The sequence below is a fragment of the Hyla sarda genome, chromosome 3 (genome assembly GCF_029499605.1).
Source record: "Hyla sarda isolate aHylSar1 chromosome 3, aHylSar1.hap1, whole genome shotgun sequence".
Lineage (NCBI taxonomy): Eukaryota > Metazoa > Chordata > Amphibia > Anura > Hylidae > Hyla > Hyla sarda.
The window spans coordinates 210,682,774-210,705,764 of NC_079191.1; the positions used below are offsets into that span (position 1 = coordinate 210,682,774).

Here is a 22,991-nt window from a genome sequence, read left to right on the forward strand (position 1 = left end):
GACCGTGCGCTGGCTCTTGCTTTCTTTCTTCATATTTCTGAGGAGACTGCCGGGCGCAAGGAAAGGAGTAGCTGACTATCTTCTATTCCTACTTATATAGGTTTGATTTTGTCATACTTCTGGAAAAAATCATAACTACATGCAGGAAAATTTTGCCTATTAGCCACAGGCCACAGCCGTTGTTCGAGGGAGTGAAAGGGAGTGGGCGAAGGGTGTACAAGTACACCCTCCGTCCCCAACAGGTTAAAGGGGTACACCAGTGGAATTTTTTCTTTTTTTTTTTTTAAATCAACTGGTGCCACAAAGTTAAACAGATTTGTAAATTACTTCTATTTAAAAATCTTAACCCTTCCAGTACTTATAAGTTGCTGTATGCTCCACAGGAAGTTTTATTTCTTTCTGGAGTTCTTTTCAATCTGACCACAGTGCTCTCTGCTGACACCTCTGTCCTTATCAGGAACTGATTGGAGCAGTAGAGGTTTGCTATTGGGATTTGCTTGTACTCTTGTACTTGTCAGCAGAGAGCACTGTGGTCAGACTGAAAAAAAAATCCAGAAAGAAGTACAACTTCCTGTGGAGCATACATCAGCTGATAAGTACTGGAAGGATTAAGATTTTTAAATAGAAGTAATTTACAAATCTGTTTAACTTTCTGACACCAGTTCATTTAAAACCGGAGTACCCTTTTAAACATCTTGACAGGATGGTTTATCACACATGACTTCTAAAAGCCATAGATCTGTACAAATGGAATTCTGAGCTGTCGCCTCCAGATTGGTGGATGTGTAAATGTCAGGTTGCTGCACCTCTGAGCTCACCCTTAGGCCATGTTAACAAAGCCGGAAAAGTGCGGAATGTCCACCTGGAAAACACATTTTAATGTTTTGGTGGGCGTTAGGACCGCTCGGAAATGCTCTGTCTCACAGACAGCAATGCATTTCCAAGCAGAATCCACAGAAATAATAGACATGTCTGTTCTTTCTGTGGGCACCGCAATTGAGAGGTTTCTGCCGCGGAAATTCCCCTGTATGCACAGAGTCCCATTGAAATCAATGGGATTCTGTCACAGCGGAATTTCCAAGTGAAATATTCCTGCAGAATTCTGCTCAGAAATTTAGCCATTTGAACAATGCCTTATACAGCAACCTGCTTTTAGTATTAGGTGAGGATTGGCCTATATAAGGCTCTGTATACATCATGTTTCTGCTGAGAACATAAGATTAAAGAGAAGAGAAACCCTTGTGACTTATGTATTTACAGATCTGCTTTTAGGTGAACCGGTCTACAAAAATGAGCACATATTTGCAAGGTGGATTTATTGAACAGAAAATTGGTACTCTACTGGAAAGACAAAAAATACTGACCAAATAACACATGTAAACCTTGTCTTTGAGATGTGTGTAGTGTACATCTCTCTTCCATATGGTTAGTACAACACCTGGGTAGAGGAAGGTCTCTATTGCTTCCATTCTTTGTGTATGTGATATAATGTTCTGTCATTGACTTCGTATAGGAGAATCTGACAAATGTATAAAAGGAGAACTTCAGATCTTGGTGGGTACATGAGAACTGACCGAAGAAATAGAGGGTCTGACCAATGGGTTGTTGTAAGGTCCAACCAGAATAGGATATGAATACTATTCCCCCCAGTGAGACACTATTCTTACTGCTATTAAACTACACTATATAGGCCCAGATTTATCAAAGAATGTCTATGGTAGAGCCATTTTCCCAGTTTATTTGGGTGGTGGTTTGACTACCGTGCATCTTATTTATCAAGAAGGTGCAGCAGGATGATGAATTTTGCGCAGCTCTGCTGTGGTGGGAAAAGCTCTACCACATACACTTTTTCTAGACGCTTGTGAGGGAGGGAAGTAGACACTTTCCCGGGTCCTGAATTTGTCAGGCCAGGTGTTTTTTTACTTACTTTCACAGAGCTTCCGGAACATTTTTACTTGCATTTTAGATGCTACAATCAAATTTGATTGTGGCGTCTAAGTGGTTAAAGCCAGGCATCACCGTGATCAGGGATGTCTGGCATTAGAGATGGGTCCTGGTGGCAGATAGCTGCCAGGACCATACAGCTATGACCCGCGCTCAGCTCCTGAGCGTGTGTCATAGAAGGGGAGTGGGACGCTATCGTCCACAAGAGGTTAAAAGGTTGAATTGTGGAAGATAGAAGTGATTCTCACGCCTACTGGTAGGTGGTGTAGCTTTGCGCCTAAAAACGTACCTTTGCGCACAAAATAGCGTCTTTTGACAAAAGTCGCAAATGATAAATACATGACCACTGCATGGTCAGAAAGAAAAAGTTCTACGGGTAGGCAAAAAGAGTGAAACTGTCTATATCAAAAGACGCATAAAAGTCGCTAAATATGCTACTTGCGTCTGAACTGCGCCAAAACATAGACAAAAAAATGCTCTAAAAGCAGGAAAAAAATGGAAATGACACTATGGGGAGTTTTTCCCCAGGTCTCCACTGTTTACACAATAGGACAGGCAGAGACTGGGAGATATATAGGTGCTGAGCATATGACTACACATATAAATTCCAGTCAGTTAATCCTCTATTCTACAGTCTCAGCTTTGGTATTACAATGAAATCCAAAGTAGACATCTGGGGACAGATTTACAGATTCAGATGATAAATAACTGCATTTAAATGCTACATAGGATGTGGACGACCAATGCTGCGGCACATAAGCGAAGGAGAACAAATCGTACTCGTGAGCGTACTGTAATATACTTGATGTATATTGTCACAAATTCAGTTACATTAAAATAGTGAAGCGCTCATAACACACCGACAATGGAAAAAGGTCATATATTATGCTTGTTATCCACTGCTTACATTATAATCCTAGGTGACTGTTTGCATTACGCCACCCTCATGATTCTCAAGTCACTGTACAACCCGTATGGCATGAAGTACTAACAGCATACTTTATGGAAACATTCATCAACTAAAAAGGATCCAGTTATTACCTGGGGGACTGTACTCCAGCATGGGTAATATCCAGAGAAAGAACATGTCATCTACAGTTACATGGGGTGCAGTGTGAATTCAACCATAATGAGCCATTGCAAGCAATGCTTTACATCTTTTACATGGTTACTACAGGCCTTCAAACTGAAGTGTATCATAAAACATATGGAATTAAGTCGGGCACATATCAATGGCAGTCTTGAACCATGTAAAATGTTATCAAATAATTATTTATTACAAAAAAAGAAGGTATGTTAAAACACATTTTCCCCATTTAGGAGATTGCGGGGGTCCCAGCGGTCAGACTCCCCACGATCTAAAACGTATCCCCTATCTTTTGAATAGAGGATAAACTAGGGTATCCGCGGTGGGTTTCCCGGAGCTGAAATTCCGCTTACTAGTTTAAAAAAAATGTAAACTTGAAGAAAAAAATAAATAAAATGTATATATACAAAATTGCAATTTTTTTTTTAAATCTAACTTATTTTTATGTGTGTAGGATCAATTTTTTTGGGCTGTGATCGGTAGCTTTTCAGTATCAATTTGGTGTAGATCAGACATTAATATATATATATATATATATATTTTTTTTTTTTTCATTTTTCTAAGATGTTATTTTTTAGTTTATGATTATATTTTAATAGTGCAGACAAATCCACATGCAATCATATGAGTTATGTTTTTTGTTTGTTTGTTTTTTTTTTTGAAAATGGGAAAGGGGGGTGATTTGACTTTTCTTATGGGAGGGAATTATTTATAAAAACATCTTTTAAATGTATTTATAAAAACTTTTTAAATCCCCATAGGGGACTTGTATAAGCCTCATATGGCTACTTTGATGAAGAAAACATAAAAAAGTTAAAGCTATTTGAACATTAAACATTACTTGGTCATTAAATAACAAACAGATCTGACTGGCCTGGTCATTAGGGGGTTAAAGTCACCACGAATAGGTTTCCAATCTACTAACATGAAGTTGCAAAAGAACTGATCAGCCTGCATAGAGTTCTGGGTAAGGATCGCAGTGGGCAGTGTTGCTGAATGAACATGTTAATAGAAATGTCTGTCAGTCATTAATTAGGACCGCCTACTTGACTCCTAAGCATAGAAAGAGCAAAGATTTTAATCAATATGTTTTAAGTTATTCTGATTTTTTTTCCCTATAAAAACTATATATATCATTCTGCTCCTTCTATCATGTTATAGCATATTGGTGACAGAACGGATAACATACAGTGGGGGGAAAAAAAGTATTTAGTCAGCCACAAATTGTGCAAGTTCTCCCACTTAAAAAGATGAGAGGCCTGTAATTTTCATCACAGGTATATCTCAACTAAGAGACATAATGAGGAAAAAAAATATCCATAAAATCACATTGTCTGATTTTTTAAGAATTTATTTGCAACTTATGGTGGAAAATAGGTATTTGGTCACCTACAAACAAGCAGGATTTCTGGCTCTCACAGACTCGTAACTACTTCTTTTAGGGTCTCCTCTGACTTCTACTTGTTACCTGTATTAATGGCACCTGTTTGAACTTGTTATCAGTATAAAGGACACCTGTCCACAACCTCAAACAGTCACACTCCAAACTCCACTATGGCCAAGACCAAAGAGCTGTCAAAGGACACCAGAAACAAAAATTGTAGACCTGCACCAGGCTGGGAAGACTGAATCTGCAATATGCAAGCAGCTTGGTGTGAAAAAATCAACTGTGGGAGCAATTATTAGAAAGACATACAAGACCACTGATAATCTCCCTAGATCTGGGGATCAACCCAAGATCTCAACCAGTGGTGTCAAAATGATCACAAGAATGGTGAGCAAAAATCCCAGAACCACACTGGGGGGACCTAGTGAATGACCTGCAGAGAGTTGGGACCAAAGTAACAAAGGCTACCATCAGTAACACACTACACTGCCAGGGACTCAAATCATGCAGTGCCAGACGTGTCCCCCTGCTTAAGCCAGTACATGTCGGGGCCCATCTGAAGTTTGCTAGAGAGCATTTGGATGATCCAGAAGAGGATTGGGAGAATGTCATATGGTCAGATTAAACCAAAGTAGAACTTTTTGGTAAGAGGAGAAATAATGCCGAGTTGCATCCAAAGAACACCATACCTACTGTGAAGCATGGGGGTGGAAACATCATGCTTTGGGGCTGCTTTTTTCAGCAAAGGGACCAGGACGACTGATCCGTGTAAAGGATAGAATGAATGGGGCCATGTATCGTGAGATTTTAAGTGAAAACCTCCTTCCATCAGCAAGGGCACCGAAGATGAAACATGGCTGGGTCTTTCAGAATGACAACGATCCCAAACACACCGCCCGGGCAATGAAGGAGTAGATTCGTAAGAAGCATTTCAAAAAGGTCTTTGAGTGGCCTAGCTAGTCTCCAGATCTCAACCCCATAGAAAACATTTCTTTCCCCCCACTGTATGTATGTATGGTGTAAGGTTCCCTTTAAAGGGATAGTCTCATCACAAAGTAGAAAACTGATGCGCTCTGGCGTTATATATAACGTTACCGGAAAAAATGGGAGATCAGAGAAACTGTCAGGACCAACAACAGACAAAACAGAGCACTCAACAACTATATGTAAACAAGATTTGTGGATGGGATGGGCAACATTCTTCATTTAGTCTTTGAGTAGCACCAGCACAGCACATTAATTCTGAAGAAAGGGAATTAAAAATCACTCTTCTAAACATCCAGTGTAAATCAGCCAAAAAAATCAATAGCATAGTACATATTTTAGACCAGGAAGTAGAAAACCAATAGTGGTGGAGGAAGGATTATACATTCATTGCTGAAATCCAAAAGCTTTCTGAGTCATATGTTTAAGCATTGCTTCTTAAAAGGGCTGATCTTTAAAGGTTATGTACTTGAATGTATTTTTTATCCTTGCATTGTAGTTATTATGGTACAAAAACACTTGTTCCATACGTCTTGTTTACAAATAGACTTTAGTTTCTGTTTTACTGCCTCCCACAGTGCCCTTCTACCAGTAAAAACCACCAGAGAAGCTATTCTCTCATGGGTTTGTTATCAGCTCTTCTTTACTATCCTGTATGAACTTCTACTGTGATCTATGACCATATCAAAGTTGATAATTGACCTGATTATAAAATAATTGATTGGTTCAGGAGAGGAAAGATAAGGGTTAAAGACAGATAGGTCAAAGTAGCTTCTCTGAGGGAATTCACTTTAATCAGGTAGAGGCTATAGCAAAGGGATTTATAAATATTTTTTAAAGGGGTACTCCGGTGCTTAGACATCTTATCCTCTATCCAAAGAATAGGTGATAAGATGCCTGATCGCAGGAGTCCCGCCGCTGCGGACCCCCGTGATCTTGAACGCGGCACCCCATTTGTAATTAGTCCCAGAGCGTGTTCGCTCCGGGTCTGATTACCAGCGACCACAGGGCCGACGGCGTGTGACGTAACTCCTCCGCCCCCGTGTGATGTCACGCTCCGCCCCTCACGCTCCGGGGACTGATTACAAACGGGGTGCCGCGTGCAAGATCACGGGGGTCCCCAGCGATCAGGCATCTTATCCCCTATCCTTTGGATAGGGGATAAGATGTCCAAGCACCGGAGTACCCCTTTAATAAAGAACTATGAATAAAGTGAATTTGTATCATAAGTTTTAATTCGCAACTCCGGCGGCAGGATACATGTTTAAATCGGATGTAAAATTCATAGCCAGAGATTAAAGGGAGTTGGGTAAGGATTTATAGGAAGTTTCATGCAAGTTGCACTTTAAATAATAATTGTGAAAAATAATATTGGCAGCTAATGACAAAACTCTGCAACAGTCACTCTCACAAGTCCTCTTGTTGTCAACAGATGGGTGGCTCTTCCTTTTAGAGAAGACTCTTGGTGGCATAGTATAATATACTGAATATATACAGGGTGGGCTATTTATATGGATACACCTTAATAAAATGGGAATCATTGTTTTTCTTGTGAAATTCCAAATAAGTATGATGTGTCACATGACCCTCTTCCTATTGAAAAAACAAAAAACTTGGATTCAAAATGGCCGACTTCAAAATGGCCGCCATGGTCACCACCCATCTTGAAAAGTTTCCCCCCTCACATATACTAATGTGCCACAAACAGGAAGTTAATATCACCAACCATTCCCATTTTATTAAGGTGTATCCATATAAATGGCCCACCCTGTATAATAAAAAAAAAAAGCACACTACAAGCTAAAGGAAGCCATACATAAATGACAGCTGTCAGCCAACAGCCCTCTCTTTTGATTCCTCTGTACATGTGAACGCTCGACTGAGTGTTCAGAATATTGGGGGAAGATGGGGGCAGGGTTCTACTCCCAGACTCCTGATAGTGGTCGTGGATAATCTCACTGGGAAGAAAATCATAGGGAAGCTGAAATTCAACATGTCTGAAATTTAGCATGTCTTCTCTACCCATCATTTGTCAACCCGTGTTATGTGTATGGGAACTCTAAAGTCCTATACCAGAAATTTTCTTCCAATCAATTGTGTTCAGGTTGCAGTTGGCCTATAACCAATACTTACCCTCATCACTCCCCCACTGCTACCGTCTTGTCTTGATCTCCACTGCAAAGTCTATGGGAGGTGGGCCGTCACAGGCCCTCCCATAGACTTGCATTGAGGGAGCATGGCCGTGATGTCACGAGGGACATGGCCGACCCCCGCAGAGCGAAAACAGTGCTCGGAACATTTGCTTCCGAACACTGGCCAGTGTAGTACTCCTTTAACAGCAACCTAAGCATAGACCGAAAATAAATGACCCTTTAAAACTCATCTTGTTGGAAACTACGTCCCTTTGTGTGTTATGGTTCAGTGAGGAAGTTCTTATGGTTCTTACAGTCAATGATGTCCTCATAAAATATTTAATATTTGTTATACATTAGGAATATTTGCATTGAAAACCATTATCTCATAGCAATAATCAAAGCATAACACCATGACCACAAAATAACAATCCCAACGCAGAAACAGCAGTACCTTTGGATTACAATGCAAAGCTTTGCCTCATTCTGTCTGTCTTAGCCTGTGGGTTATGTTGTATTAACAGCACAAACTGAAACCCTTATTCATTTCCACCCGAACATCACCCAGCACAACATCTGTCAGTACTGCTCGCTCTTCCATCGTCTTTAATCAAAACAAACCCGGAATGTTACAAGGCAAGGCAGGCTCCTCTATAATGGCAATGAAATGATGATTCAATTACTCCCACACTGCTCATAAATCAACATATCTGAAGAAGTTTTACAAACTAGATTACATTGGAATTATCAGTGCAGGCAGCAGAACTGACAGTGACAAGCGACAAGCCTTCGACCTCTGGACTGTACCAGCTGCTCCCGTGTTTTCACACATCTCTGACATCAACAGAAAACACCCTTTAACATTGTACACTATCAAGTCATTCCAGGGGCATCCACAGTTACCGTATATTTGTTGACAAACACAGTCACTAACTATAACAATTATCAAATCTAGTTTAAGTGTATTATAGGTATAAAGTATACATAGAGAAAAATACAATACCTATGTATATACTTATAATAAACAGATGATTATAAACAAAGCAGATACAAGCCAATTGTAATGCAATTCTATAGAATGAGAACTCTAGGGATTCATTCATTATTATTATTCCAGTTATTCTCGTTTCCTCCAGCTGCCAGAACCTGCAATTTAAAGGCTGGGTTAGATAAACTTTCTGGATGTAGTCACCATAGGATTTACACATCTGGACCTGACTGAATAGCTACTCTGCATTGCTTGTTTTAAGGGAAATACATCACATATTTAGTTTTTTTTTTTTTTAAAGTATTTATTTTGCTTTTCAAAAATAAGAAACATACCGTATATACTCGAGTATAAGCCGACCCGAATATAACCCGAGGCCCCTTATTTCACCCCAAAATCTCAGGAAAAGTTATTGACTCGAGTATAAGCCTAGGGTGGGAAATACATCATCCCCCCTGTCATCATCCAGACCCCCGTCATCATCCCCTCTTCATCATCACCGCCTGCCATCATCCCCTTGTAATCATCCCACCCCCCCTTCATCATCCCCTTGTCATCATCCCCCACCCTCCTTCATCATCCCCTTGTCATCATCCCCCACCCCCTTCATCATCCCGTTGTCATCATCCCCCACCCCCCTTCATCATCCCCTTGTCATCATCCCACACCCCCCTTAATCATCCCCATCTTCATCCCACCCCCCTTCATCATCCCCTTGTCATCATCCCACACCCCCCTTAATCATCCCCCTGTCTTCATCCCACCCCCCCTTCATCATCCCACCCCCCCCCTTCATCATCCCCTTGTCATCATCACCACATGTCATCAGCCCCCCCCCCCCTTCATCATCACCGCTTGTCAATGTCGGATACAGTAGTCTTCAACCTGCGGACCTCCAGAGGTTTCAAAACTACAACTCCATCGGCTGTCTGGGCTTGCTGGGAGTTGTAGTTTTGAAATCTCTGGAGGTCCGCAGGTTGAAGACCACTGCGGCCTTCGACATCATCCAAGGGGGTAAACTAAAACTAAAGGGGGTGAGGGGGGGGGGGGGGGCCTGGATGATGTCGAAGGCCGCAGTGGTCTTCAACCTGCGGACCTCCAGAGGTTTCAAAACTACAACTCCCAGCAAGCCCGGACAGCCGATGGCTGCCCGGGCTTGCTGGGAGTTGTAGTTTTAAAACATCTGGAGGTCCGCAGGTTGAAGACCACTGAGGGTGGAGAGTTCACTCGAGTATAAGCTGAGGGGGGTGTTTTCAGCACGAAAAATCGTGCTGAAAAACTCGGCTTATACTCGAGTATATACGGTACATGAAATAGAAAAAGAATACACTCCAAAGGCCCCAGGTGGTGGCCCGTAATAATGAACAAGTACAGCACCATATGTGGGATTAGCAACAATAGTCAGGGCAAATGACCATATCAACAAATCCTCAGGAGTGAAACAGGCCCGACAAAAACACACAACCGACTCAGGCACACACCACACAATCGCCAACCCCCCTCTCCTGGGCCCCCCCCCTCTCCTGCTCTGGACAGTTCTTGATATAGGCATCAGGTGAAAGCAGAGAGCACTGTGGACAAGACAGAAAAGAAATTCAAAAAGAAAATTTCCTCTGTAGCATACAGCTGCTAAAAAGTACTGGAAGGGTAAAGATTTTTTTTATAGAAGTCATTTACAAATCTGTTTAACTTTCTGTTACCAGAGGATTTAAAAAAATAATAAATTTTTTTTTCCCACTGGAGTACCCCTTTAACCCCTTAAGGACCAGGCCATTTTTCACTGTAGGACCAGAGCGTTTTTTGAACATCTGACCACTGTCACTTTAAACATTAATAACTCAAGGATGCTTTTACCTTTCATTCTGATTCCAAGAATGTTTTTTCGTGACATATACTACTTTATGTCAGTGGTAAAATTTTGTCGATACTTGCATCATTTCTTGGTGATAAATTCAAAAATTTGATGAAAAAATTGAAAATTTAGCATTTTTCTAACTTTGAAGCTCTCTGCTTGTAAGGAAAATAAACATTCCAAATAAATTATATATTGATTCACAAATACAATATGTCTACTTTATGTTTGCATCATAAAGTTGCCATGTTTTTAGTTTTGGAAGACATCAGAGGGCTTCAAAGTTCAGCAGCAATTTTCCAATTTTTCTAAAAATTTTCAAAATCAGAATTTTTCATGGACCAGTTCAGGTTTGAAGTGGATTTGAAGGGTCTTCATATTAGAAATACCCCATAAATGACAATTATAAAAACTGCACCCGTCAAAGTATTCAAAATGACATTCAGTAAGTGTCTTAACCCTTTAGGTGTTTCACAGGAATAGCAGCAAAGTGAAGGAGAAAATTCAAAATCTTCATTTTTTACACTCGCATGTTCTTGTAGACCCAGTTTTTGAATTTCTACAAGGGGTAAAAGGAGAAAAATCCTCTCAAAATTTGTAACCCAATTTCTCTCTAGTAAGGAAATACCTCATATGTGTATGTCAAGTGTTCAGCGGGTGCAGTAGAGGGCTCAGAAGGGAAGGAGCGACAGTGGAATATTGGAGAGTGAGTTTTTCTGAAATGGTTTTTGGGGGGCATGTCACATTTAGGAAGCCCCCTATGGTGCCAGAACAGCAGAAAACCCCACCACATGGCATACCATTTTGGAAGCTACACCCCTCAAGGCACGTAACAAGGGGTCCAGTGAGCCTTAATACTCCACAGGTGTTTGACGACTTTTCGTTAAAGTCGGATGTGTAAATGAAAAAAAAAATTTCACACTAAAGTGCAGTTTTTTTCCAAAATTTCCAATTTTTATAAAGGGTAATGGGAGAAAATGCCCCCCAAAATGTGTAACCCCATCTCTTCTGAGTATGGAAATACCCCATGTTAGGACGTAAAATGCTCTGCGGGCGAACTTTTGGAAAGCAAATTTAGCTGAAATGGTTTTTTGGGAGCATGTCGCATTTAGGAAGCCCCTATGGTGCCAGAACAGCAAAAAATACCCACATGGCATGCTATTTTGGAAACTACACCACTCAAGGAACATAACAAGGGGTACAGCGAGCCTTAACACCTCACAGGTATTTCACGACTTTGTTAAATTTGGATGTGTAAATGGAAAAAAAAAATTCACTAAAATGCTGGTTTTTCACCAAATTTTACATTTTTACAAGGGGTAATAGGAGAAAATTACCCCTAAAATTTGTAACCCCATTTCCTCTGAGTATGGAAATACCCCATGTGTGGACGTCAAGTGCCCTGCAGTCGAACTACAATGCTCAGAAGAGGAGGAGCTTTTGAAGAGTGAATTTGTTTGGAATGGTAGTCAGGTGCCATGTGCGTTTACAAAGCCCCCCGTGGTGCCAGAACAGTGGACCCCCCACATGTGACCCCATTTTGGAAACTACACCCCTCACAGAATTTAATAAGGGGTGCAGTGAGTATTTACACCCCACTGGCATTTGACAGATCTTTGGAACAGTGGGCTGAGCAAATGAAAATTTTAATTTTTCATTTTCACAGACCACTGTTTCAAAAATCTGTCAGACACCTGTGGGATGAAAATGCTCACTGTACCCCTTATTACATTACATGAGGGGTGTAGTTTCCAAAATGGGGTCACATGTTGGGGGGTCCATTGTTCTGGCACTATGGGGGCTTTGTAAACACACATGGCCTTCAATTCAGGACACATTTTCTTTTCAAAATCCCAATGGCGCTCCCTCTCTTCTGAGCATTGTAGTTCACCCACAGAGCACTTTACATCCGCATTTGGGGTATTTTCTTACTCAGAAGAAATGGGGTTACAAATTTTGGGGGGCTTTTTTCCTATTTTCCCTTGTGAAAATGAAAAATTTAGGGTAACACCAGCATTTTCGTGGCAAAAAAATTTTTTTTCTTCATTTTCCCATCCAACTTTAAGGAAAAATTTGTCAAACACCTGTGGGGTGTTAAGGCTCACTATACCCCTTGTTACATTCCGTGAGGGGTGTAGTTTCCAAAATGGGGTCACATGTCTGTATTTATTTTTTTGCGTTTATGTCAGAACCGCTGTAAAATTAGCCACCCCTGTGCAAATCACCAATTTAGGCTTCAAATGTACATAGTGTGCTCTCACTCTTGAGCCTTGTTATGCACCCACAGATCATTTGACGCCCACATCTGGGGTATTTCCGTACTCAGGAGAAATTGTGTTACAAATTTTGGGGGTCTTTTTTTCCTTTTACCTCTTGTGAAAATAAAAAGTAAAGGGCAACATCAGCATGTTCGTGTAAAAACATTTTTTTTTTTTACACTAACAGGCTGGTGTAGACCCCAACTTTTCCTTTCATAAGGGGTAAAAGGAGAAAAAGCCCCCCGAAATTTAGTAGTGCAATTTCTCCCGAGTACGGAAATACCCCCCATGTGGCCCTAAACTGTTTCCTTGAAATACGACAGGGCTCCGAAGTGAGAGAGCGCCATGCGCATTTGAGGACTAAATTAGGGATTGCATAGGAGTGGACATAGGGGTATTCTACGCCAGTGATTCCCAAACAGGGTGCCTCCAGCTGTTGCTAAACTCCCAGCATGCCTGGACAGTCAGTGGCTGTCCAGAAATGCTGGGAGTTGTTGTTTTTCAACAGCTGGAGGCTCCGTTTTGGAAACATTGCCGTACAATACGTTTTTTATTTATATTGGGGGGGGGGGGGGGGGGGCGCAGTGTAAGGGAGGTGTATATGTAGTGTTTTACCCTTTATTATGTGTTAGTGTAGTGTTTTTAGGGTACATTCACACTGGCGGAGGTTTACAGTGAGTTCCCTGCCAGGAGTTTGTGCTGCGACAAAAAATTTGCCGCAGCTCATACTTGAAGCAAAACACTTACTGTAAGCCTGCCTGTGTGAATGTACCCTGTACGTTCACATTGGGGGGGGGGGGGGGGGGGACGGGGGCAAACCTCCAGCTGTTTCAAAACTACAACTCCCAGCCTGTACTGACAGACCATGCAGGCTGGGAGTTGTACTTTTGCAACAGCTGGAGACACACTGGTTGGAAAACCTTCAGTTAGGTTCTGTTATCTAACTCAATATTTTCAAACCAGTGTGCCTCCAGCTGTTGCAAAACTACAACTCCCAGCATGTACTGATCACCGAAGGGCATGCTGGGAGATGTAGTTATGCAACAGCTGGAGGGATCGCAACTACAACTCCCAGCATGCTGGGATTTGCAGTTTTGCAACATTTGGAGAGCTACAGTATAGAGACCACTGCAAACTGTGGCCCTCCAGATGCTACAAAACTACAAATCACAGCTTGCCCAGACAGCAAACAGTTGTGTGGGCATGCTAGGAGATGTAGTTTTGCAAGATCTGGAGGGCTATAGTTCAGAGACTACCATATAGTGGTCTCAAACTGTAGCCCTCCAGCTGTTGCAAAACTACAACTCCCAGCATGCCCAAACAGCTGTCTGGGCATGCTGGGAGTTGTAGTTTTGCAACATCTGGAGTGCTACAGTATAGAGACCACTATATTATATAAAACAAAAGTTAACCCCCCTGCCCCCGATCTGCTATTGGTGGTCGCGTCTAGACCACCAATAGCAGGGATAGGAGGGGTGGCACCCCTGCCACCTCACTCCTATCTCTTCAGGGGGATTGCGGGTGTCTTAGACACCCGCGATCCCCCTTATATTCCGGGTCACCATAGACCCGTAATGACCCGGAATCGCGCAAATCGCAAGTGTGAATTCACTTGCAATTTGCACCGATCGCCGACATGGGGGGTCTGATGACCCCCCCCCTGGGCATTTGCGCGGGGTGACTGCTGATAGATATCAGCAGTCACCCCGGTCCGGTCCCCGCCCGGCGGGATGCCAAATTCTCACGGATGTACGAGTACGTGCCTTGTCCTTAAGACCCAGGGTGCAGGGACGTACTCATACCTGCCTGGTCCTTAAGGGTTTAAAAGGACCAAGCCAATTATGACCGGGTATTCCAGGCAAAAACTTTTTTTATATATATTGATATATATATATATATATATATATATATATATATATATATATATATATATATATATATATATATATCTATCTATCTATCAACTAGCTCCGGAAAGTTAAACAGATTTGTAAATTACTTCTATTAAAAAATCTTAATCCTTCCAATAATTATCAGCTGCTGAAGTTTTCTGTCTAACTGCTCAATGATGATGTCACGTCCCAGGAGCTGTGCAGGATGGGAGAATATCCCTTGCATGATGGGAAAATATCCCCATAGGAGCTGGACAGCTCCCGGGACGCGAGTCATCAGAAAGCAGTTAGACAGAAAACAACAACTCAACTTCAGAAGCTAATAACTATTGGAAGGATAAAAAATTTTTAATAGAAGTAATTTACAAATCTGTTTAACTTTCCGGAGCCAGTTGATATATAAAAAAAAGTTTTTGCCTGGAATACCCCTTTAATTACCAGAGCATTTTTGCACATCTGACCACTGTCACTTTAACCCCTTCCTGACCCGGGGTTTTTGCACTTTCGTTTTTTCCTGCTTACCTTTAAAAAACCATAACTCTTTCAATTTTGCACCTAAAAATCCATATGATGGCTTATTTTTTGCGCCAACAATTCTACTTTGCAGTGACATCAGTCATTTTACCCAAAAATCTACAGTGAAACAGAAAAAAAATTCATCGTACGACAAAATTGAAGAAAAAACGCCATTTTGTAAATTTTGGGGGCTTTCTACGCAGTAAATTTTTCGGTAAAAATGACACCTTATCTTTATTCTGTAGGTCCATACGATTAAAATGATACCCTACTTATATAGGTTTGATTTTGTCGTACTTCTGGAAAAAATCATAACTTCATGCAGGAAAATTTATATGTTTAAAATTGTCATCTTCTGACCACTATAACTTTATTTTACCGCTTATGGGGCGGTATGAGGGCTCATTTTTTGCACAGTGATCTGAGGTTTTTAGTGGTACCATTTTTGTATTGATAGGACTTATTGATCGCTTTTTATTCATTTTTAAATTATATAAAAAGTGACCAAAAATGTTGGAATTTTTTTGCGCGTACGCCATTGACCGTGCGGTTTAATTAACTATATATTTTTACAATTCAGACATTTCTGCACGCGGCGATACCACATTTCTTTATTTTTATTTACACTGGGTTTTTTTTAATGGGAAAAGGGGGGTGATTCAAACATTTATTAGGGAAGGGGTTAAATGATATTTATTCCCCATAGGGGGGCTATAGCACTGCACACACTGATCTTTCACATTGATCACTGGTTTCCCAGTGATCAATGATTCTGCCACTTGACTGCTCATGCCTGGATCTCATGCACTGAGCAGTCATTCGGCAATTGGACAGCGAGGAGGCAGGTAGGGACCCTCCGGCTGTCCTGTAAGCTGTTCAGGATGTTGCGATTTCGCCGCGGCTATCCCGAACAGCCCACTGAGCTAACCGGCATTGTTTTACTTTCACTTTAGACGCGGCGTTCAACTTTGAACGTCGCGTCTAAAGGGTTAATAGCGCGCGGCACAGTGATCAGTGCCGCGCGCTATTAGCCACGGGTCCCGACCTGCGGTGGCCCCGCGTTATAGAAAGGAAAAGGACTCAGGACGTACCGGTCCTTAACAGGTTAAGCATTAATAACTCTGGAATGCTTTTACTTATGAATTTGATTCTGAGATTGCTTTTTCGTGACATATTCTACTTTAACATAGTGGTAAATTTTTGTTGATACATAATTTCTTCGTGAAAAATTCCAAAATTTCATGAAAAAATTGAAAATTTAGCATTTTTCTAGCTTTGAAGGAAAGCGCTGCTTGTAAGGAAAATAGACATACCAAATAACTTATATATTGATTCATATACACAATAGGTCTACTTTATGTTTGCATCATAAAGTTGACAGGTTTTTACTTTAAGACATCAGAGGGCTTCAAAGTTCAGCAGCAGTTTTCCAACTTTTCACAAAATTTTCAAAATCGGAATTTTTCAGGGACCAGTTCAGTTTGAAGTGAACTTGAAGGGCTTTCGTGTTGGAAATACCCAATAAATGACTGCATTATAAAAACTGCACCCCTCAAAGTTCAGAAAGTTTGTTAACCATTTAGGTGTTTCACAGGAATAGCAGCAAAGTGAAGGAGAAAATTTCTCTTGAGTAAAGAAATACCTCATATGTGGATGTTAAGTGCTCTGCAGGTGCAGTAGAGGGCTCAGAAGGGAAGGAGCAACAATGGGATTTTGGAGAGTGAATTTTGCTGAAATGGTTTTTGGGGGGGGGGGGGGGGGGTGGGCATGTCCCATTTAGGAAGCCCCTATGGTGCCAGAAAAAAAACACATGGCATACTATTTTGGAAACTACACGCCTTAAGGCACGTAACAAGGGGTACAGTAAGCCCTTACACCCCACAGGTGTTTGACACATTTCCGCTAAAGTTGGACGTAAAAATTGAAAATTTGCCGCAGCTCAAACTTGCAGCGGGAAACCCACTGTAAACCCCCGCCCGTGTGAATGCACCCAGTACATTCACATGGGGGGGGGGGGGGGGGGCAAACCCCCAGCTGTTGCTAAACTACAACTCCCAACATGCCCTTTGGCTGTCCGTGCATCTTGGAGTTGTAGTTATGCAACAGCTGAAGGCACACTGGTTGCAAAACAGTTTGTCACTTAACTCAGTGTTTCGCAACCAGTGTCCCTCCAGCTGTTGGAAAACTACAACTCTCAGCATGGACTGACAGCCGGAGGGCATGCTGGGAGCTGTAGTTATGTAACAGCTGGAGGCCCACTACTACAACTACTACAATTGAAAAAATGTGCCTCCAGCTGTTTCATAACTACAAGTCCCAGAATGAACTAACAGCCAAAGGGCATGCTGGGAGTTGTAGTTTTGCCATCAGCTGTATCCATCCGCCGCCACTGAAGATGCTGCCGCCGGGTTCCTCTGCTGGCGCCACTAATGCCAGGGACCCCTGCCTGCCCCGATCGCCAACCAACAGGCTAGGTGATTGATCAGTCGTACAGACCGACCAATCATGCGATCATGAGGTGGCACCTGTGCCACCTCACTCCTGCTGGGTAAGGGTGATTGGGGCTGTCTCGGACAGCCCCAATCACCTTTTTTTTTTTCTGGGTCACCGAAGACCCGATTTACCTAGAATCGACCGGCGATTTGTGGCGATCCAGGGGTTTGCACAGGATGCCTGCTGAGAGATTTCAGCAGGCATCATGTTCCATTCACCACCCGGTTAACGGAAATGTTCAGGGCGTACAGGTACGCCCTGTGTCCTTAAGTCCAGGACGTGCCTGTACGCCGTGTGTCCGGGACGGGTTAAAAAAAAGGTCAAAACTTTTATTTTTTGTAGAAGTACAAATCAGTAATTTTAGACTTTAGTATTTTATGTTTATTCTGTTCACAGTACAGGATTCTTAACATAGTACAGACATTTCCACAGATGACAAAACTAAAAATATTAGCAAAGCACTGATCATGAATATCTGCGATCCATTTGTATAGTCTGCCAGAAGGTAGACCATACTAGTGGATGGCAACAAAGCGGCGTGAAGCAGGTAAGCAGGGATCAGGTCACCATCTTGACTAATTGGACTCCCGCAATCGTGCTGTGGGTGGGCCAATGAGTCTCTCAAAGCCCCCTTGATGTTGTGATCAGTATAGACCAGGGCACTTAAATGGTTAATTGTGTACATCGGCATAATCACCGATGTCCTCCATTATCCATGAGGTCCCAGGCTGCTGTTATCTGCTTGCCCCAATCACTGTGTCAGGAGACGCAAAGATTGCGAAACCCCGCAACATACATGTATGTAAGTGTCAGGGCACAGCGACATACATGTCTATGACATGTTCTTTAGAAGTTAAATCAAGTTTTATGTTAAACTTCTCAAAAATAGTTTTACAATTTTTTTTCTTTTTTTTAAATGATCTACACTAATATTTACAAAAGCATATAAGTCTAAAAAAAGATGGCTCATTGGATAGCGTGTTGTATTGCATTAGGTGTCTGCTTTTACCAAATACAGTACATAACTTAGGTTCTATTGTGACTGTATGAACCTTCATTGAAATTTCTGCATTGCTTCTCAACACTGATCAACGATGATACTGCATTAGTCTAAAGCTACTCATTTCTCATATTACAATGGGCTTCCCAGAGAAGTATTACCCAATTTAAAGATACTGTACTCATCTGCTGCCACTCCTCAGTTGATGTGAGGACCTGACAACATGAGTTCCTGCTGTTAGTCTGATCAGCCAATCACTGCCCGCAGCAGTCACCCGCCTCAGCAGTAGTAATGCTTCTCTGGAGCACTGTGGAAGTCTACGGGGGTGCACCAAGATGAATGCAACTCAATGCACCAGATTAATTACTGTAATCTGCCCGAAACAAAAACTGCCTAGATTTTGCCTATAACAACCAATCACATCTCAGCTTTCATTTTAATAGAGCTTGTTAAGGTATGAAACCTGAGTGTCGATTCGTTGTTATGGGCAAAACCAGACAATTCTAGCTTAGTTACATTGGTGAATCTGTCTGATGTGTTCCTTTGGACTGCAGATGAAGCTAGAAATTGGAAAATATGTCTATGAAAAGACTGTGTTTAGGCTCAGCCTTGGAGTTCACTGCATTACGTGTACACAAATGAGACTAAACTAGAAGATTGTACTTCTATTGTGCGTTATTTGAGGACAACTTCAAGGAAAACTCATTATATCCAATTAGACTTGATATCAGGACCTGGTACGTGTAACATCAATAAATTATTATTATTTATTTATATATTTTTTTTTTTTCTTGAGTCTGAAACATATACATATACACACACACACATATATATAAAATCCAAAAAAATATTGCATCACTACTCAGCCTAAAGGTGTGTGTGCCAGCGTCCAAAAACTTCTTGATAGAAAGTCCTTAAATTAGATAGCATCCAACGACAACGCAGCACTTTTCCACAATTTTTTCTACTATATTTTGGAGTGCTGCGTTGTCGTTGGATACTACCGTATATATCTCTGGAAAAGGAAGAACACACTAGCTCCTATAATTTATAAACAATACTGTAGCAGTGAATGCTGGGGACATTTCCACTACAATAGTCAGTTAATTTAAATATATTCAAACATTATACAACTGAGAATTTTTTATGGTGGACTGGAATTTTCCTTGAATTAACCTGTTGAAAGTCAACATATTCCGTGGTTAGTGTGACTAGAGCAATACAATAGTCTTACTGTTGCTGGAGAACCACAGCTCCACAGGACTGGCAGTAAAATGTGAATTTCTCTTTGGTTTTCAGGAGTTCTTTAAAAGTTGGAGCGATTTCTGCAAAACACATGAAACCAAAAAGAATTAAAAACCACAAGGTTTATGTGAAGACGTGCCAGAGAGAACACACATAAAGGAATTAACAGATCAGAAAAATGGTGTGGCAGCTGGCCAAGTTTGTTCACAACAGTGTGCACTTGTCGCTATGCCAAGCTTGTACAGAGGCTAAAATTGCAACAACAAAAAAACAAGAAAAAAAAATAATTAAAGTTGCTGGGGCAAATCCCTTCTAAGGGTACCGTCAGGCCCAAGGACTGATTATGGAATCATACATGTGTATTATAATTGTATTTGTGTATAATGTATAATTTAAGGCATGAGTGAGGGTTCATTTGTTTTTGTATTTGTTTTTGTGTATTCCAGCTTTATTGGGGGGGGGGGGGGGGTCTGTCCGTCTCCGTTAGTTATACCTCCTTTGAAATCAAGCACTCCGGCCATCATAAAACAAACTAAGATAAGGTACCAGGAAAGAAGGATGGCAGATCCAAAATCTCAAATCCCTAATAATTACTTAAAAGGGGTTATCCAGGAATTTTTTTTTTTATATATATCAACTGGCTCCAGAAAGTTGAACAGATTTGTAAATTACTTCTATTAAAAAAATCTTAATCCTTTCAGTACTTATGAGCTGTTGAAGTTGGGTTGTTCTTTTCTGTCTGAGTGCTCTCTGATGACACCTGTCTCGGGAACCGCCCAGTTTAGAAGCAAATCCCCATAGCAAACCTCTTTTACTCTGTGCAGTTCCCGAGACAAGCAGAGGTGTCAGCAGAGAGCTCTGTTGCCAGACAGAAAAGAACAACTCAACTTCAGCAGCTGATAATTATTGGAAGGATTAATATTTTTTTTAGTATATGTAATTTACAAATCTGTTTAACTCTCTGGAATCAGTTGATATATATATATAAAAAAAAAAAGTTTTTTCCTGGCATACCCCTTTAAGGAGTTCATTGATTTTCCAATTTTAATTAAAAAGTGACAGATCAGGTCTATAAGGGTGCACAAAGTTTCGGCTCAATACTACACCTGTAGGTAAAATTGCTGCCATTTAGCATCAACCTAATATACCCAACCCAAATATTTTACAGCTGGTCTTTTCTATGGTCAGAAGACTGCTACTATGTGACACAGCATTCATAGGAATTCATTCGGGGGGAAACGATGCCACAAAAACATCAGCATGTCCTATCTATGGGGGAGATTTATCAAAACCTGTGCAGAGGAAAAGTTGCCCAGTTACCCATAGCAACCAATCAGATTGCTTCTTTCATTTTGCAAAACCCTTGTTAAAAATGAAAGAAGCGATCTGATTGGTTGCTACGGGCAACTGGGAAACTTTTCCTTTGCACAGGTTTTGATGAATCTCCCCCTATGACTCTGGGCAACACTGTGCTCATAGACTTCTAAAGAAACATTTTTAGACATAAAACATCTGCATTGTGTAGTAAAATAAATGCAACAAACCAGAAGGCACTGAAATCGAAAAGTATAAACAAAGCCTTATAAAAGTTCAGTCACAAGATAAAGAAATATCTATTTGATCTCAAACATCTTCTACCGGTTACTGATAATCCATCTAAAAGAGCATGAAAGTCTTTCCTGAAGCTTTAGGGCAGTGTTTCCCAACCAGGGTGCCTCCAGCTGTTGCAAAACTACAACTTCCAGCATGCCAGGACAGCCGAAGGCTGTCCTGGCATGCTGGGAGTTATAGTTTTGCAACAGCTGGAGGCACCCTGGTTGGGAAACACTGCCTTAGGGTGTGTTCGTTCAGATCATAAGATGATAACACTAGATCATACAATGTATATTCTATACTGTAGAAATGAATGCTGGGGACATTTTCACTACAATAGTCAGTACATTTTTGTGTATATATATATATATATATTATATATATATATATATATATATATATATATTCAAACATTACATGACTAAAACATTTGTTACGGTAGACTGGAATTTTCCTTGAATGACTGAGATCTCTTCTTTCTTTAAAGGGGTACTCCGGTGGAAAACTATTTTTTTCTTTAATCAACCAGTGCCAGAAAGTTAAAACAGATTTGTAAACGACTTCTATTAAAAAAAAATCTTAATCCTTCCAGTACTTATTAGCTGTTGAATACTACAGAGGAAATTCTTTTCTTTTTGGGACACAGAGCTCTCTGCTGACATCACGACCACAGTGCTCTCTGCCGACACCTCTGTCCATTTTAAGAACTGTCCAGAGTAGGAGAAAATCCCCATAGAAAAAACATATGCTGCTCTGCACAGTCCCTCTGCTGACATCTGGACAGTTCCTAAAATGTTGCCTGAGGAAGGGGGTGACCGTGAAACGCGTTGCATTATGGGAAATAAATCCTTTTAACTTCTTATATGGTCTCAGCGCTTCCATTGATCCCGCTCTGCTACCTGGAGATTGCTTGTTTTTATCGCGATTCTATTTCAGCGGGACAAAGCTGCAGAGACCCTTTGATGATACGCCCTGTTCCATTGTTGTACTTGGTTGGAGTACAACTTCATGTGGTAAGCGCAATTCACACTTAGCGTTACCAACTCACCTTTGGTGTTACACTTCATGTGGTAAGCGCAATTCACACTTAGCGTTACCAACTCACCTTTGGTGTTACACTACGGAACGCATCTGTTTGTGCTTTTTTATTTCAGTTCCTAAAATGGACAGAGATGTCAGCAGAGAGCACTGTGGTCATGATGTCAGCAGAGAGCACTGCGTTCAAGAAAAATAAAATAATTTCTTTTGTAGTATTCAGCAGCTAATAAGTACTGGAAGGATTAAGATATTTTAATAGAAGTCATTTACAAATCTGTTTAACTTCCTGGCACCAGTTGATTTAAAACTAAATAAATAAAATAGTTTTCCACCGGAGTACCCCTTTAGATCCATCCCTGAACACGAGGACACACTCATATGTCTGGATCCTTCGAGCAGCAAGACCAGCGTGATGACTGAAATAGATACACGGATAAGAGGATCGCCAACGTAACAGCTATGTAAGGTAAAGTAAGGACAAAAAACCTTATAGAGCTAGAAAAGTTGTTGACTGTGGGGACACTGTCATTTATATTGATGGCTTTGATTCTTATCCTTGTGCACTCCGCTATGGGAAACAAC

At 41.1% G+C, this 22,991-nt stretch overlaps 2 protein-coding genes across 8 annotated transcripts in view; one reads left to right on the forward strand and one right to left on the reverse strand.

Annotated features, from left to right (window-relative positions):
- DOP1A (DOP1 leucine zipper like protein A) overlaps positions 1 to 22,991 on the forward strand; it is a 307,594-nt gene that overhangs the window by 173,360 nt on the left and 111,243 nt on the right. The window lies entirely within an intron of this gene.
- The window catches only part of UBE3D (ubiquitin protein ligase E3D), a 194,972-nt gene that overhangs the window by 136,043 nt on the left and 35,938 nt on the right, over positions 1 to 22,991 (reverse strand). For 6 of the 7 annotated variants that reach the window (XR_008891266.1, XR_008891262.1, XR_008891264.1 and 3 more), the window contains exon 3: positions 19,768 to 19,858. Coding sequence is in view for 1 of the 7 variants with exons in the window: in XM_056565969.1 (XP_056421944.1) it covers positions 19,768 to 19,858 (91 nt within the window). In the remaining 6 variants the exon portion in view is untranslated. Of the gene's footprint in view, positions 1 to 19,767; positions 19,859 to 20,884; positions 21,030 to 22,991 lie in introns of those variants that run through there. The other variant, XR_008891267.1, reaches the window with a different exon arrangement.